General features: G+C 41.4%; 1 protein-coding gene across 1 annotated transcript; it reads right to left on the bottom strand.

The window, feature by feature from the left end:
• Positions 1-8758: 8758 nt before the first annotated feature.
• On the bottom strand, positions 8759-10656 carry LOC141674630 (uncharacterized). Its single transcript, XM_074481340.1, has 3 exons — positions 9763-10656; positions 9264-9679; positions 8759-9203 (listed from the first exon to the last, which is right to left on the bottom strand). The coding sequence occupies exons 1-3, from the start codon at positions 10654-10656 to the stop codon at positions 8759-8761; spliced, it is 1755 nt and encodes a 584-aa protein (XP_074337441.1).
• Between the last annotated feature and the right edge of the window lie 3427 nt (positions 10657-14083).

Below are 14083 nucleotides of genomic sequence, written 5' to 3'. Positions count from 1 at the left end.
AGGTATAAATTTACCCTTATCACTGGCCTGGGAGAGACCAACTTTCTTCAAGGAAAATTCCTCTAAAAGGGTCCAGGTGTCTGTTTTCCCATCATCTGAAATTAAGGCTTGGTAGGCCACCTCCTCCTCATCAGTTAATCTGATGCTACCAGGACTACCATCTGATACTTTGCAAAATGGCCTACGGAAGAGTGTGGCCCAATCACCCCCAGCCCAGGTCAGCCTGACAAACTCATCCCTCCATTTAGGGTTGTTCTCGACTATAGAGTTACTATCAAAGATATGAGGAATTTTGGGCCGTTGGCGAATTAAAACCCAGCCTGGCTGACTCATGGAACTATTATAGAATTGGAAAACTTTCCTAAAGACAGCTACGGAAAGAGGGAAGCTATTCCTGAGACAAAGGACCATAAAACAGATAATGTTCCTCCAGGCGTTAGGAGGGAGTTGACAAGGGTTGATTCGTACATCGGCTAGTAAACGAGGAATAAATTCATGGAATGGGAACCTAAGACCTGCGGTCAGGGCTCCTCGATAAATGAACAGGGTATCCCCCTCCCAATTACAAGTCCTATCCCCAGGGGCGGCTGGAGTGATCCTAAGGTGGGGTGAAAGTCTGTACAAGGTGTTCATAGACTCTATCCTACCATCTAACTCATGAAAAGTGTTACCATGATTATACGAATCTAACTCAGATAGAGAAGGATATTCATCACCTCTCGAGTTAATCATATCAATGAGGGAAGTATATGGAGATTGAATTTGAATGTTTGTACCTCTTTTAGAGACATTCATCTTCTGCAAACGAGCCAGGTCACGGTCCGCCATTGATATGCTTCGGTTGAAGGCTTGAAACCCAGAAATACTTGAAAATGTGGAGCTGCGGTGGCTTTGGTAGCCGGAAATCGCCTTCTCAAAGGGAGAACTCTAGAGGAAATTGTGAGAGAAAATGAGAAGTGGGAAGTGAAGTGAGGGTTCTCACTCCACACTACACTTATATAGGCGAAAAGCTCGGAATACGAGGCGTTTTTAGGCCCATTTAGCCAGGCCCAACCTAGAGGCCCATCTACAAGAAGTATCAGGAGCAATCTAGAAGCTCCTGTGGAATTTAAAAAGTCAAAAATCGACCAGAACCTTTAAGATCGATCAGAGTCCTGATCGACACAGAAGAGAGTCCTGATCGATATCTTATTCGAACAGGAGGGAAGAAATCCCCTAAGATCGATCAGAGTCCTGATCGACACAAAAGAGAGTCCTGATCGATATCTTATTCGAACAGGAGGGAAGAAATCCCCTAAGATCGATCAGAGTCCTGATCGACAGAGAAGAGAGTCCTGATCGATATCTTATTCGAACAGGAGGGAAGAAATCCCCTAAGATCGATCAGAGTCCTGATCGACAGAGAAGAGAGTCCTGATCGATATTCCATTCGATCAAAATGGTCGAGAGCCATTTAATTCGATCAGTCCTGATCTAAATCGATCAGGAATCCTGGTCGATTAAGCCCGTGTAACAATCGACTAGGGTGTCACTTTGAAGGCCAACTCGGTCAGAATCCTGATCGAAATCGATCAGGAATCCTGTCGACCAGAGTGTAAGATCCTGAGCTAATTCGATCAGGATCCTGATCGATTTTGGCTACATCCTGATCGATTTTGTCTGCATCCTGATCGATTTTGGCTACATCCTGATCGATTTTGTCTGCATCCTGATCGATTTTGAATGCATTCTGATCGATTTTAAGCCAGAAATTAGGGAAAATCCCAGAAATTAGGGAAAAAATCCAGAAATTAAGGATAAATCCCAGAAATTAAGGATAAATCCCAGAAAATTAGGGAAAAATCCAGAAATTAAGGAAAAATCCCAGAAAATTAGGGAAAATCCCAGAAATTAGGGAAAAAATCCAGAAATTAAGGATAAATCCCAGAAATTAAGGGAAAAATCCAGAAATTAAGGGAAAAATCCAGAAATTAAGGATAAATCCCAGAAAAATAAGGGAAAAATCCAGAAATTAAGGATAAATCCCAGAAATTAGGGAAAATTCCAGAAATTAGGGAAAAATCCCGGAAATAAGGGAAAAATTCCTGGAAATCAAAATAATTCCTAAATAAAAGGAAAAATTTGTTGTAAACGTGTAGGTCGCTCCACACTTTACGGAAAAACGAAACCCTGTAAGGGAACAAATAGACTTAACTTCTGCGAAACCTATTCAATGTTTCCCAAAAGTTGGGGGGCAAATGATAGGGATAAATAAATTATGATTGTATAATTAAATACTGCATTAATTGTACAAGCTGTGGGCTGCTAGGCCCAATAAAAAGATATATGAAACTCAGACCAGAAAGGTTAAGCCTAATGGACCAGATCAGGCCTGATGGAATAAAAAAGGCCCAAAAGCCCTAATTATTAATTAATTTCGTAATTAATTAATAAGGGAAAAATCAGCTATTGAGAAGAGTCCCGATAAGGATATAAATCCTTATAGATTAGCCTCAAGGGGACCTAAAAGGATAAGGAATCAGCTTCCTACTTCCTAGGACTCCTAAGTCTATCCTAATTCAGAGGCTTGTCCACCAAGTCCAATTCAAGGACTCCCACATCTATATAAGGGGCCTCACCCCACAAATCAGAACTACGTTTTAGACTTAGTCCTTGGAGGACATGAAAGTCACTACGTCCTTGGTAGCCCTCGCCGCCATAGCCCCGAGGGCAAGTATCACCAAGAACTACGTTTTTTGACTTGATCCTTGGCAATCAGCAAGGTACGTAGGCATCTTGTTAAGGCAGATTGAGTCACGAAACACAAGAGCAGTCAAATCGAGCCTCGAAGCTCACGTTCCTTAGTATTAAATACAGCAATTATATATATTAGTTTTTAATCCATAACAATTTACTTTACTTGATTTACTCATAAAATTTATGTTTTTTGTAATTTTTAATTTATTAAAATTTATAAATTTAACTATAATTTTCAGATGGTGAAAATTGTAAATTTTAATTTACTTTTTCTAATTTTTTATATTAAAAACTTTTTAATAAAAAAATTTTGGGTAAATTTTGGTGTGACTTCTAATTAAACGTGAATTGTTATTTAATAGAGTATGCCTAATTTGTAATTTTTAATTTACTAAATTTTATATTGTTGACTCTATAAATTTTCAGATGGTGAGTATTAAAAATTTTAATTTAGTTTGTCTACTTTTTATATTAATTTTTTTAAAAAAAATGGGTCAACTTTGATGTGACTTTTTAATTTTTTTTTACAACTTAATGTTTATTGTGATTTTTGTATTTCTTTTTTTTAAGTTGATAAGTATTAGGATTTTTTTGCAAATCTAGTACATATATGGGTTTTTTGGTGCTGTTTGTTTTTTAGTGTTTGTTTCTTTTTTCAGTTGATAAGTATTAGAATTTACAATCTTGACGACTATATCATGTTACCGTACCACCTAAACTTCCTTATTCCAATTATATATAGGATATAATGTGGTATATATAATTTTGTAAATCTAATATGATTTACATGATATATTCTTCACGTTCTATATCATTAAAAAATATTTTCAATTAAACTACGTTATAATAACGAGTCGAGCGAGTTTATAATTTTAAAATCACGAAAATAACATCAATATATTTCATTTCTCATTTTTTTATTTTATAAAAAAATTATTGTCCCAGTGTTTGAAATAATTAAACCCTTCGATAATAATTACTAAGCAATTTTACTCTAAAAAATTGAAGGCCAATTCGGTTAGTCGCTTAATGGGGTAATGATGTGCTAAAAATTAGCATTGGGTTTGATTTCAACCCACAAAGGTTATATATTATACCTATAAGGCCATGTTTGTTTGTCAGGATAGTAGTCCCGAGATTATATTTCTAGGATAATAGTCCATTCACTAATAATTCCAGTAATAAATTATCCTCTGGACAGTATTGATAATCTCAGATCACCCCGGGGTCCCTTCCCAATTGAACCTGGACTCAAACTCTGTTTGGACTGAAATAATGACGGTGTGCGGTGTAGCTGTACGGTGGGCACCTACAAAACAGAACCGGAGGGGGGTGGCGTCCCCGCAGCACCTCCGGCGTGAGGATGAGAAAGGGTTTTAAAGGGGAAAGGGGTAAAACGGGAATTATACATGTATATTGTGGTGTGTATGTATATGTGTGTATATGAGGCATGAAGTAGCCCCTAACATTCCTTTTGTTTGGCCTTTTATAGGCTTCCCATTAGGGTTTAGGGTTTTTTTTACCTTTTTTTGATCTGGACCGTAGGTGTGTCTTTTGGACTGTAGAACGTGTGGACGCCTATGATGAGTTGGTGTACTTCTGAATCTGGACCGTATGAACATTCTGGATCCGGGCTACCTGGACGGTGGTGATATTGCCACATGTCCTGGGGTCCTTTAGTGTTACTGTTAAACGAGTCATGGGCCCTTCTTATTGGGCCTTTTGTTTTCATAACTGGGCCTTTGTTATTACAGGCTATCATTTTCCCCCCACTTCCTTATGCGGGTTTACCCGGATGGGGGAGTAGATTAGTTATTGTCGTGTCGCGACGCCTTAGGAAAAATTTTGGGGTTTTTCTTTGATTTGTTGCCCCTAACCCCGAGGTCTAATGAGGATAAGACTCCGGGATTGACTTGGTTAGTCTCTTTGATTTGAGTCAAGGTGGGGTTCCTTGTACTACTTAGAAAAAATTTGGGGGTTTTCTTTGATTTGTTGTCCCATAACCCCGGGGTCTAATGGGAATAAGACTTCGGGGTTGACTTAGATAGCCTCTTTGATTTAAAATTTGAATTTTGAATAAGGTTTGGTGGATAAGGACAGGGTGACGTTTAATTTGGCCGGACTCTGAAAAGCTAATGCTGAAAATCCGGAGTGTCAGAAGACTGTTGGGATTCCAGCCGGGGCTAAAAATACGTGCGTTTATATACATTCATATATATGTATCTTTGAGTGTGCAGAAAATTTTAACTTCCCCCCTTTTTTCTCCTGAAAAGTCGTGCCACGACATGATTGCAGCAAGGGTAATAACTGTTGCAGTTACATTTACCGATACCAATCAATGAACGCCACGTGGCGCTGACGTCACACTCTTTAAAAACTGTTCACCTTACCCCCTTATTTCTTTTGGTCCTCTATAAATACCAGCCTTTTCTACCATTCCATTCTTTACGCAAACACAACTTTGAGAGAGCAAAATAATAGTTTTTATTTGGCGATTTTGCAGAGATTTTCCAGTCGAAGCCTTTACGTTTTCTCCTGCTACCTATAAGTGCTTCTTTCCATTTTTTTTCTTGTTCTTTTCTTTTCTTACTTTGCCATGCATGCTCCATTTTGGTTGTATTTTGGTTTGATATTTTCGAGTCTTCTCTTGAGGTTTGCAACTGTTTCGATGCTTCGAAGTTTAACTGTGTAGTTTAATATGTTTTGTGTGGTTTTTTTTGGTGTATTGCGTTTGATTTGAATGGAAAACACCAATTTTGCTAGTTTTTGTGCCAACATATGGGTTTTTGGTAGTGTAAAAATATAGTTGAATATGGGGTATGTTCTTGACTTGTGTTTTTTGATAGAATTGTATGTATATGTCATAGATCTTGTTTTTGGGTTTAGATTTGTGCACGGACTGTTTCTAAAACTCTCTTGTTTTTTGTTTTGTTTTTGTGATTGGGTTCGGGGTTTGACAATGACTCTGGGGTACACATGTATGTATATATAGTATATGCCAAGTAGTCACTTTAAGAACATTGCTAACCTTAGAATCCGGTACCCCGAGCGACCCAACGATTTAGTTGAATTGTTGTCAGCCTACCCTCATCTTCTTTTTCTAGTAATAGCTCCTCAGAGATGCCTCCCCGAGCTGAACCACCTGCCCAAGTTTTGGCCCAAACTTTAGTTCTAGGCCCCGGGGGTACTTTGTCGAATCCGGATGGGTCCTGGGAGGACGTAGACCATTAGGCTTCTATTACAGGGACCTGTCTGAGGTGTATGGGGGGCCGGAAGGGTTAGATGGCAGGGAGCCATATGATGAGGCTGATATGGATAGGAAGTTTTTTACCGCCCCGGGGACCCAATATGGGTGTGGGGCGGCACACAAGGAAATTCAAGAGAAGTACACAGACGCCGAGGTATACAGCGCTCTTAGGCTTACATTTAATCTTAAGGATAAATATGAGTGGAGGTGGCCCGATGAGCACGAGAGGGTATACCATAGACCGGCTGGGGGCTATGTAGGGATACCCTTAGAACATCTCTGGGGCATGCGCCTCGGACTACACCAGTTTACCAAGTCTCCATGTGGGGACGTGTACGGGATTCCCTTCACCCAGTCAGCCCCAAATCTGGTGAAGTGGATAAGTTGGTTTTTAGCTTCACGCCAATGACTACCTTCCCACCTTCAAGCTTTTTCATTATATCTTTAAAATCAAGAGGTCCACGTCCCAACCCATATACTAGTTTTTATTCCGGATTGAGGATTGTGGGTATCCGTCCGATAAGATGGTACTTCCAGTTAGTATGTTGACATCACTAAAGGGCTGACACCGGGAGTTTATTTTTATCTGGGGTGGGGATCCGGAATTCATGCCGCTCCATAAACTTGTAATTAAAACAAATAAATTTCCGGTCTAGCGGCTCAGGCAAGTAGCTCTCGCGATGGTTTATGCCTTCTGTGAGGCATTCGGGATGCAATGGACCCTGGATACATTTAATAACAATGAAAATATGCATGTTGTCGGCTGTAAGTCTTTTGCCTTAGTTTTATTTTATTGCTCTAAATTTTATTGTTTGTCTGTATTTGGGTTAATATTTTGTTGTTTCATTTCCAGGTATTCCGAAGCTAATTCCCTATCCCCCGAACATGTCTGCTCAACTTAAGGATTTGTCAGCCAAGTTGTGAAGGATCGAAGGTATGACAAGCATGGAAGTCGGGAAAAAGAAAGTTGGTGAGGGCGAAGAGACGGCCCGGAAGGCTGCGCTGACTCGTCCGGGGAGGTCAACTATTGTTATCAACGAACCCCGGGCTGAGGACGTGTCGCAGAAAGAGACAACAAGGGTTCCGGTATCTCGGAAGAGGAAGGGTGCCCCTGTGGAGTCCGGGGAAAAGGATGGAGAGGGGTCTGAGAGCCAAGTTCCCAAGAGGACTGCTACTGAATTGGCTCCGGACACCCCGGAAACTCTTAAGGCTTTACTGGCCAGCTTCACTCCGGAGACTCACCGGAAAGAGCTCTTCGAGAATTATGCCTCCACTGCTGAGAGGAAGAAGTACCGGAAAGAGCCTCCGGAATATATCCTGGTTTCACTTCAGGAGAAAATGATTGTTGTAAGTTTCTTCCTTATTATTTTTTTGTACTTGTCTTTTTTCTACAGTGTATCGTCTAGCTCTGACATGTAATTATTTCAGGCTAACTCCCGGGTTGCTGGATTGGTTTACATTACCCGGAGTCTCAAGGCAAAGGCGGATGTTGCGGAGGTTGCCAAGACCGAGGCTGAGAACCTCTCCCAGGAGTTGAAAGCGTTGGGAGAGGCCAGTGCTAAGGAATCTGAGGCTCATAAGAAGATTTAGGACGAGATTCGAGAGAGGCAGGACCGGGCTGAGGCTTCCGTTCGGGATATGAGGGCGGAAAACAAGAAGTTGAGAGATGATTTAGCCGCCCGGCCCACTCTTGAAGAAGTTCTTGCTGGGTTTCCGGGGTACTCCCGCGTACTTTGAGGAGTTAAACGACAAGGCACTGGAGAAGATCCAGATTTGCTGGAGGGTTGCCTCTAAGTACCTTGGCGAAAATCCTCAGGGTACAATTGATGTCTTCCTTGAGAAGTATATCGAGGAGGAAACTCGGATGGAGAAAGAGGCTGAAGCTATCCTGGCAAGGGAGTCCGGAGCCGGAACTTCTAGCAATGCCCCTCCTCTCCCTGAATCGCCACTCGCCGAGCAGCCTCCTCTCCCTGAAGATGATCCGGAGCAGCCTCAATCTCCTCCCGCCGAGCCAGCAACCGAAGCATGAAGACTTGGCCACATAATGGCTTGTAATTTGTATTTCATGTTTATAAGTATTGTCTGAACTTAGCCTTTTGGCTATTTTAATCTTGTCTATAACTGAATTGATTGCGATTTGGCCCCCGAGATGTGTTTCCCCGGGGTAGTTTAATGTACTTGTGTTTTTCTTTTCTCTTTTCACTTGTCATTTTGATCTGCATATGAGAATTTCTAGCATTTGAGAATTTTTTCTAAGTAAACGTTTTGCTTTAATTGACCCGGGGAGGGGGTAAATTTTTAACTTATAGGAATTTTTTCAAGCACACATTGGCTATATTTTTATATGACCCTGGGAAGAGGTTAATTTCCCATTTTAAGAAATTTTCTAAGTACAAGAGGGTTGTGTCTTTGCAGACCCCGGGATGGGGTAAATTTCCAACTTATAGAAATATTTCTAGGTACACATGGGCTGTCTTTTTAAATGACCCCGGGAAGGGGTTAATTTCCAGTTTTAAGAAATTTTCTAAGTACACATGGGTTGTGTTTTTGCAGACCCCGGGATGGGGTAAATTTTTAACTTATAGAATTTTTTCTAAGTAATATGATGATAGTAACAAACAACATGATGAACCTGATTTAAGCTATGGGACGCTCAAAGTAGAGTTTTTCATTTATATTGAAAGCAAAAATTACATTCTGGGGTGAATGAAAAGAGTGTTTACATTAAGATTTAATAGCATAAATTTAGAGATGATCCCAATGTGCACCTTTTCTTTAATGGTAGAACTTCCTTAACTGCGCTCCGTGCCAGGTATTTGGGACTTCGGTTCCGCCGAGGTGGTTTAACTTGTAAGTTCCTGGTCGGAGCACTTCTTTGACTATGTAGAGGTCTTCCCAGTTTGGATGTAGCTTTCCTTGGTTTGTTGGGTCTGAAGCTTCGGTGTCCCGGAGTACCAGATCTCCCACCTCATATTCCCTTATCTTGGCCTTTTTTGCAAAATAGAGCTTTGTCTTTTCCTTGTAGCTTTCTATTTTTTCCACAGCCCGGTCTCTTACTTCATCCAAGAGTTCTAGGATGGTTTTGAGGCCTTCAATATTCGAGACTTCATCAAAGTTGACCACTCTGTGGGAGGGGGATCCGGTTTCTACAGGTAGCCGGGCCTTTGTGCCATAGGCGAGCTTAAAAGGAGTTTCTCCGGTTCCAGTCCGGGAGGTGGTCCTGTAAGACCATAAGACTTTCGGGAGTTCATCTGGTCAGTTCTTCTTAGATTCTTCCAACCTCTTTTTAAGGCCTCTAAGTATGGTCCTGTTGGTGACCTCTACTTGTTCGTTTCCCTGGGGGTGGGCCACAAACGCTTTCTTGTATTTGATCTCGAGCTCTTTCAGATAGGCTTCAAAGTTTGAACCAACAAACTGTGTTTCGTTATCCGAGATCAAAATCATTGGAATCCCGAACCTCATCACAATTGAATCCATGAATTTGATGTAGTCTTGTTGATTGATGATTCTCATAGCTTTGGCTTCTGCCCACTTGGTAATATAATCAATTGTTATTAGCACATAGCGCAAATCTCCTTTGGCCCGGGGAAAAGGACCCATGATATCGATTCCCCAGACGGTAAATGGCACCGGAGAGAGCACCGACCCCGGAAGATTGGACTCTGTTTTGGCACATTGCTGAACTTTTGGCACTTGCTGCACTTTTTTACATACGCAACTGCATCTACGTGGATAGTGGGACAATAGTAACCCTTCCTGATGACTTTGTAGGCTAGTACCTTGGCAGCTAGGTGATCCCCGCAGATTCCTTCGTTCACCTCCCGGAGACAATAATCTGCCTCATCCGGATCGACACATTTTAGAGTTGACACCGAGAAGGTCCGCCTGTATAGCTGATTATCTTCCAGAAAGAACCAAACAGCCTTATATACGAGGTAGCATGCCTTGTTCTGATCTTCTGGTAGGGTTCCATCCTTCAAATAGGCTATATAGGGAGTCATCCAATTATCCAGGCTGCTGATGCACAAGACTTCGGGCCGATCGGTGCTGGGAGCCCCGAGCTCTTCGAAGTAGACCGAACTGCTTAGGTCCGAGGTATTCTGGACGAGCTTGGATAGCTCATCTGCTTTGGAGTTTCCTTCTCTATTAATTTGCAAAATGGTGGTATCCAGGATGGTTTCCAGGATACTTCTCACCATTGCTTGATATTGAGCCAACTTGGGATCTTTCGTGATATATTCTCCAATGGTATGTTTGACCATAATATATGAATCACTATAGATAAATAAATGTTTGACTCCAAGGGATTTGGCTAACCCGAGCCCGGGGAGGAGTGCTTCATATTCAGCTTGATTGTTGGTTGCTTTGAAAGCAAATGTTATGACTTGTTGAATTATGAATCCATCCGGGCTGGAGAGGATTAGGCCTGCTCTGGACCTTTCGACTATCGCCGAGCCATCAACATATAAAGTCCATGCATTATTGTCGTTAGTCTCCTTTTCGCCTCCGAATTGGGTTATTGGCACTTCTAGGGCTTCGGGGAAAGTGCACTCCATGACAAACTCGGCCAATGCCTGGGCTTTTATGGTCGTCCTTGGAACAAATTTATGGTTAAATTGGCTCAATTTGATTGCCCAATTTACCAACCTCCCGGTGGCATCCGGCTTGTGCATGATTTTTCAAAGTGGTTGATCAGTGATCACCTTGATTTCCCGGCCTTAAAAATATTGCCTTAACTTCCTGCTTGAGTGTACAAGGGCTAAGGCGAATTTTTCTAAGTTTGGGTACCGGGTTTCAGCGTCCTTGAGGACTTGACATACATAGTAGACAGGGCTCTGTGTCCCACTTTCTTCCCGTATGAGAGCCGAAGAGACCGCTCTCGCCTCGACTGTAATATAGAGGCTCCCCAGGCTTGGCTTTTGAAAGAGTAGGCGGGTTCATTAGGTGTTGCTTGACTTCTTCAAATGCGGCTTGGCATTCCGGAGTCCAATCGACCAGCTTTTTGTTCCGGGCTCCTTTAAGCAGCTCAAAGAAAGGCAAGCATCTTTCTGCTAGTTTTGGGATAAATCTGCGAAGGGCTTCCAAGCATCCTGCCAGTTTCTGAATGTCTTTTTGAGTCCGGAGAATTGCCATTTCCGTTATAGCTTTGATTTTCTCTGGGTTGGCTTCTATTCCCCATTTACTAACCAGAAAATCGAGAAATTTCCCAGAGGGGACTCCGAAAGCGCATTTTTCCGGGTTCAGCTTCATGTTGTACTTCATCAAGTTGTCGAAGCATTCCTTGAGGTCTTTGATGTGATCCAGGATCGTGACTGACTTGGAAATTATATCATCAACATAAGATTCCATATTCCTTCCCAGTTGGCTTTTGAAGATGGTATTCATCATTTTATGATATGTCGCCCCGGCGTTGATTAATCTGAATGGCATCATGACAAAGTCGTACACAGCCCGGTGTGTAATGAATGCATTCTTCACGATATCTGCCGGATTCATTTTGACTTGGTTGTATCTCGAAAAAGCATCCATAAAACTTAGCATAACATGGCCCGAAGTGGCATCTATCAACTGGTCAATGTTGGGTAGGGGGTAGGAGTCTTTTGGGCATGCTGAATTGAGACTTGTGTAATCAACACACATTCTCCACTTTCCATTGGGCTTCTTGACTAATACAACATTTGCTAGCCAATCTGAATACTTAATTTCGCAGATGATATCTGCCTTCAAAAACTTTTCCACTTCTTGATCTATCGCTTGTTGTCTTTTCGGGGCAAAGTTTCTTCGCTTTTACTTGATGGGTCTTTGTTTCGGATCTACTTCCAAGTTGTGCATTGCCACAGATTCATCAATCCCCGACATGTCTTCCGGGGATCAGGCGAATACATCAGCATATTCTTTCAACAGATCAATAAGCTCTTTCTGGAAGGTGGTTTCCAGGCCCTTGCCAACTTTGATCTTCCGGGTGAGGTTCCCGGGTTCCAGCTCCACTTCTATTATCTTGTCGGCAAGTTTGACTTTTGTCTTCTATTTTGTTTCCACAAACTTCTGAATCTGGGCGTCTGCATTGGTTATGCTATACCCTGAATCCTCGATCATATTCACATCTAGTCTGGCTCTTTTACTGAGGTGTTCGCGATGCTTTTTTCTGCTTTGCCCCTTGGGTAGGGTCATTATCCTCTTTCTGTTCTCCGGTTCTATTTCTTCCATGACCAGAGCTTGGCCATAACACCTCCCTGCCATTTCTCTATCTCCTTTTAGCTCTCCAATTCCTCTCAGGGTGGGAAATTTAAGCTTTAAGTGAATTGTTGAGGGAATTGCTTTGAGTTTTGTGATTGTAGGTCTTCCAAGGATCATGTTGTATGATGAGGTTGCGCATATCACATAGAACTTCATTATATGGGAGACCTGCTGGGGTGTCGTCCCAAAGATAATGGGCAGATAAATGACATCCCGGATTGGAATCATTGTATTCCCGAATCCATACAAGGGGTCTTCGAGACAGGGGTCCATGCGGAGGTGGTCGAGCTCCATCCTGTTGAGTGTGTGCTCGAACACAATATTAGCAGAGGAACCATTATCAACTAAAATTCTCTTTACCTCGTTATTTGCGACATCCAGGGTTACCACCAAGGCCTAGTTGTGATCCGGATTGAGTCCTTCAAAATTCGAGTAGGAGAAGTATATTGTCTAATCCTCGAAAGGCTGGATCATCATCACATCATTATCCGGGTCTGGGCTCCAGGGTGGAGAAGCCATGCCTCCGAAGACAACATTCACCACATTTGTGCCGCTTTCCGGGGCCCTATCTTTGTCATTCACTCTCCTTTGAAGATACTAGTTCATATTTCCTTTCTTGATTTGATCTTCTATGAACATCTTGAGAGAGAAATAATTTTCTGTCGTATGGCCATGATCTTCATGATAGCCACAATGTTTGTCCCGGGCCCTGTTCTCAGGGGGCGCAAGTAAAGGTTTCGGAGGACAATAGAATGGTTTACCTTTAACTTCACGCAAGATGTTAGCCCGGGGCCTATTGAGAGGTGTCCACTCTGGCTCTTGTTTGGACTCTCTCTTAGCATTGGGTTTTTTTTCATTCTTCTTGGGTTCAGATTATGAGTCCCGGGGTGGGGTCCCCCGAGATTATTGGATGTAATTTGCTTTCTGTCTAGCTTGTATCTTTTATCTTTCCGGGAGGAAGAGCGACGCTCCGGGGACTCGTCTGTCAGTGTTTATGCCCTAGAGACAACACTATTATGTTTATATTATGAAACATTTGGATTATTAATTATGATTATATGGATTATTCTTTAGTAATTTATTATATCTTTATTTTCTGCGATAAGATGTTAGATTAATAAATGCCCTTGGAATATGATATGTAAATCTATATCTCTAAGTACGTGACTTAGAAATGAGATTATGAGAATAGTATTTATATTCCTAAAGGTCCCTAGTCAAGTATTATTGTTAAGAGACGATAATAAATACATTGAGACTAGTGTGTTTGTTGGCTGATGATCACATCTCATTGGTCATAGGTATGGTGATACTAAAGTCAAAACATAGGCTCATGTATTAAATATATGGTGCTGGATTGACCCGTTGTGAGATACTACATGTTTATAGTGTCATAAGTTAATCTCACAGTGATAATGATGTATTGGTCCTTTGACCTGTAATCATTATATTTCTATATGAGAATTAATATACTTTGATACTATTAAAAGTTATCCTTGACCTGGTAATAATAAAATTAGACATTGGGTACATTATGAATCGTATGAGAAATATGAATGATCTAGATTGGATTTAGCCCTCCTTTATTAAAGGAGTGATATTATTGGCCTCTTGATTGAGTAAGACTATAAAATGCATGGTCGTGCTCAAATACTGATTTGTTTAATAGTTTACTCATTGATCAAGAAAAGAAGGATTGAACGTTAACAGAGGATGACACAATGCATGCCTTGAGTTTGATCTATAATATAAGGAAAGGGATTATATTACATTGTACATTATTCATGAAAGATTTAATTGATCACCGATTTAATTATTATTACTTGGGTAATAATGATGTATTACTAGATGCCACTCATTGTT

The sequence above is a fragment of the Apium graveolens genome, chromosome 7, assembly GCF_009905375.1.
Source record: "Apium graveolens cultivar Ventura chromosome 7, ASM990537v1, whole genome shotgun sequence".
Lineage (NCBI taxonomy): Eukaryota > Viridiplantae > Streptophyta > Magnoliopsida > Apiales > Apiaceae > Apium > Apium graveolens.
Note: the sequence above shows the minus strand (reverse complement) of the source record. Positions and strands in the feature narration are given on the sequence as shown.

Bases quoted from the DNA above. Each gene is read 5' to 3' on its own strand.
- LOC141674630 (XM_074481340.1), bottom strand. From the start codon at position 10,656: ATGCACAAGCCGGATGCCACCGGGAGGTTGGTAAATTGGGCAATCAAA. The intron at 9,680-9,762 runs GTACTAGCCTAC...AAAAAAGTGCAG, and splicing joins GGGATCACCTAGCTGCCAAG to CAAGTGCCAAAAGTTCAGCA. The intron at 9,204-9,263 runs GTTGGAAGAATC...ATGGTCTTACAG, and splicing joins CTTAGAGGCCTTAAAAAGAG to GACCACCTCCCGGACTGGAA.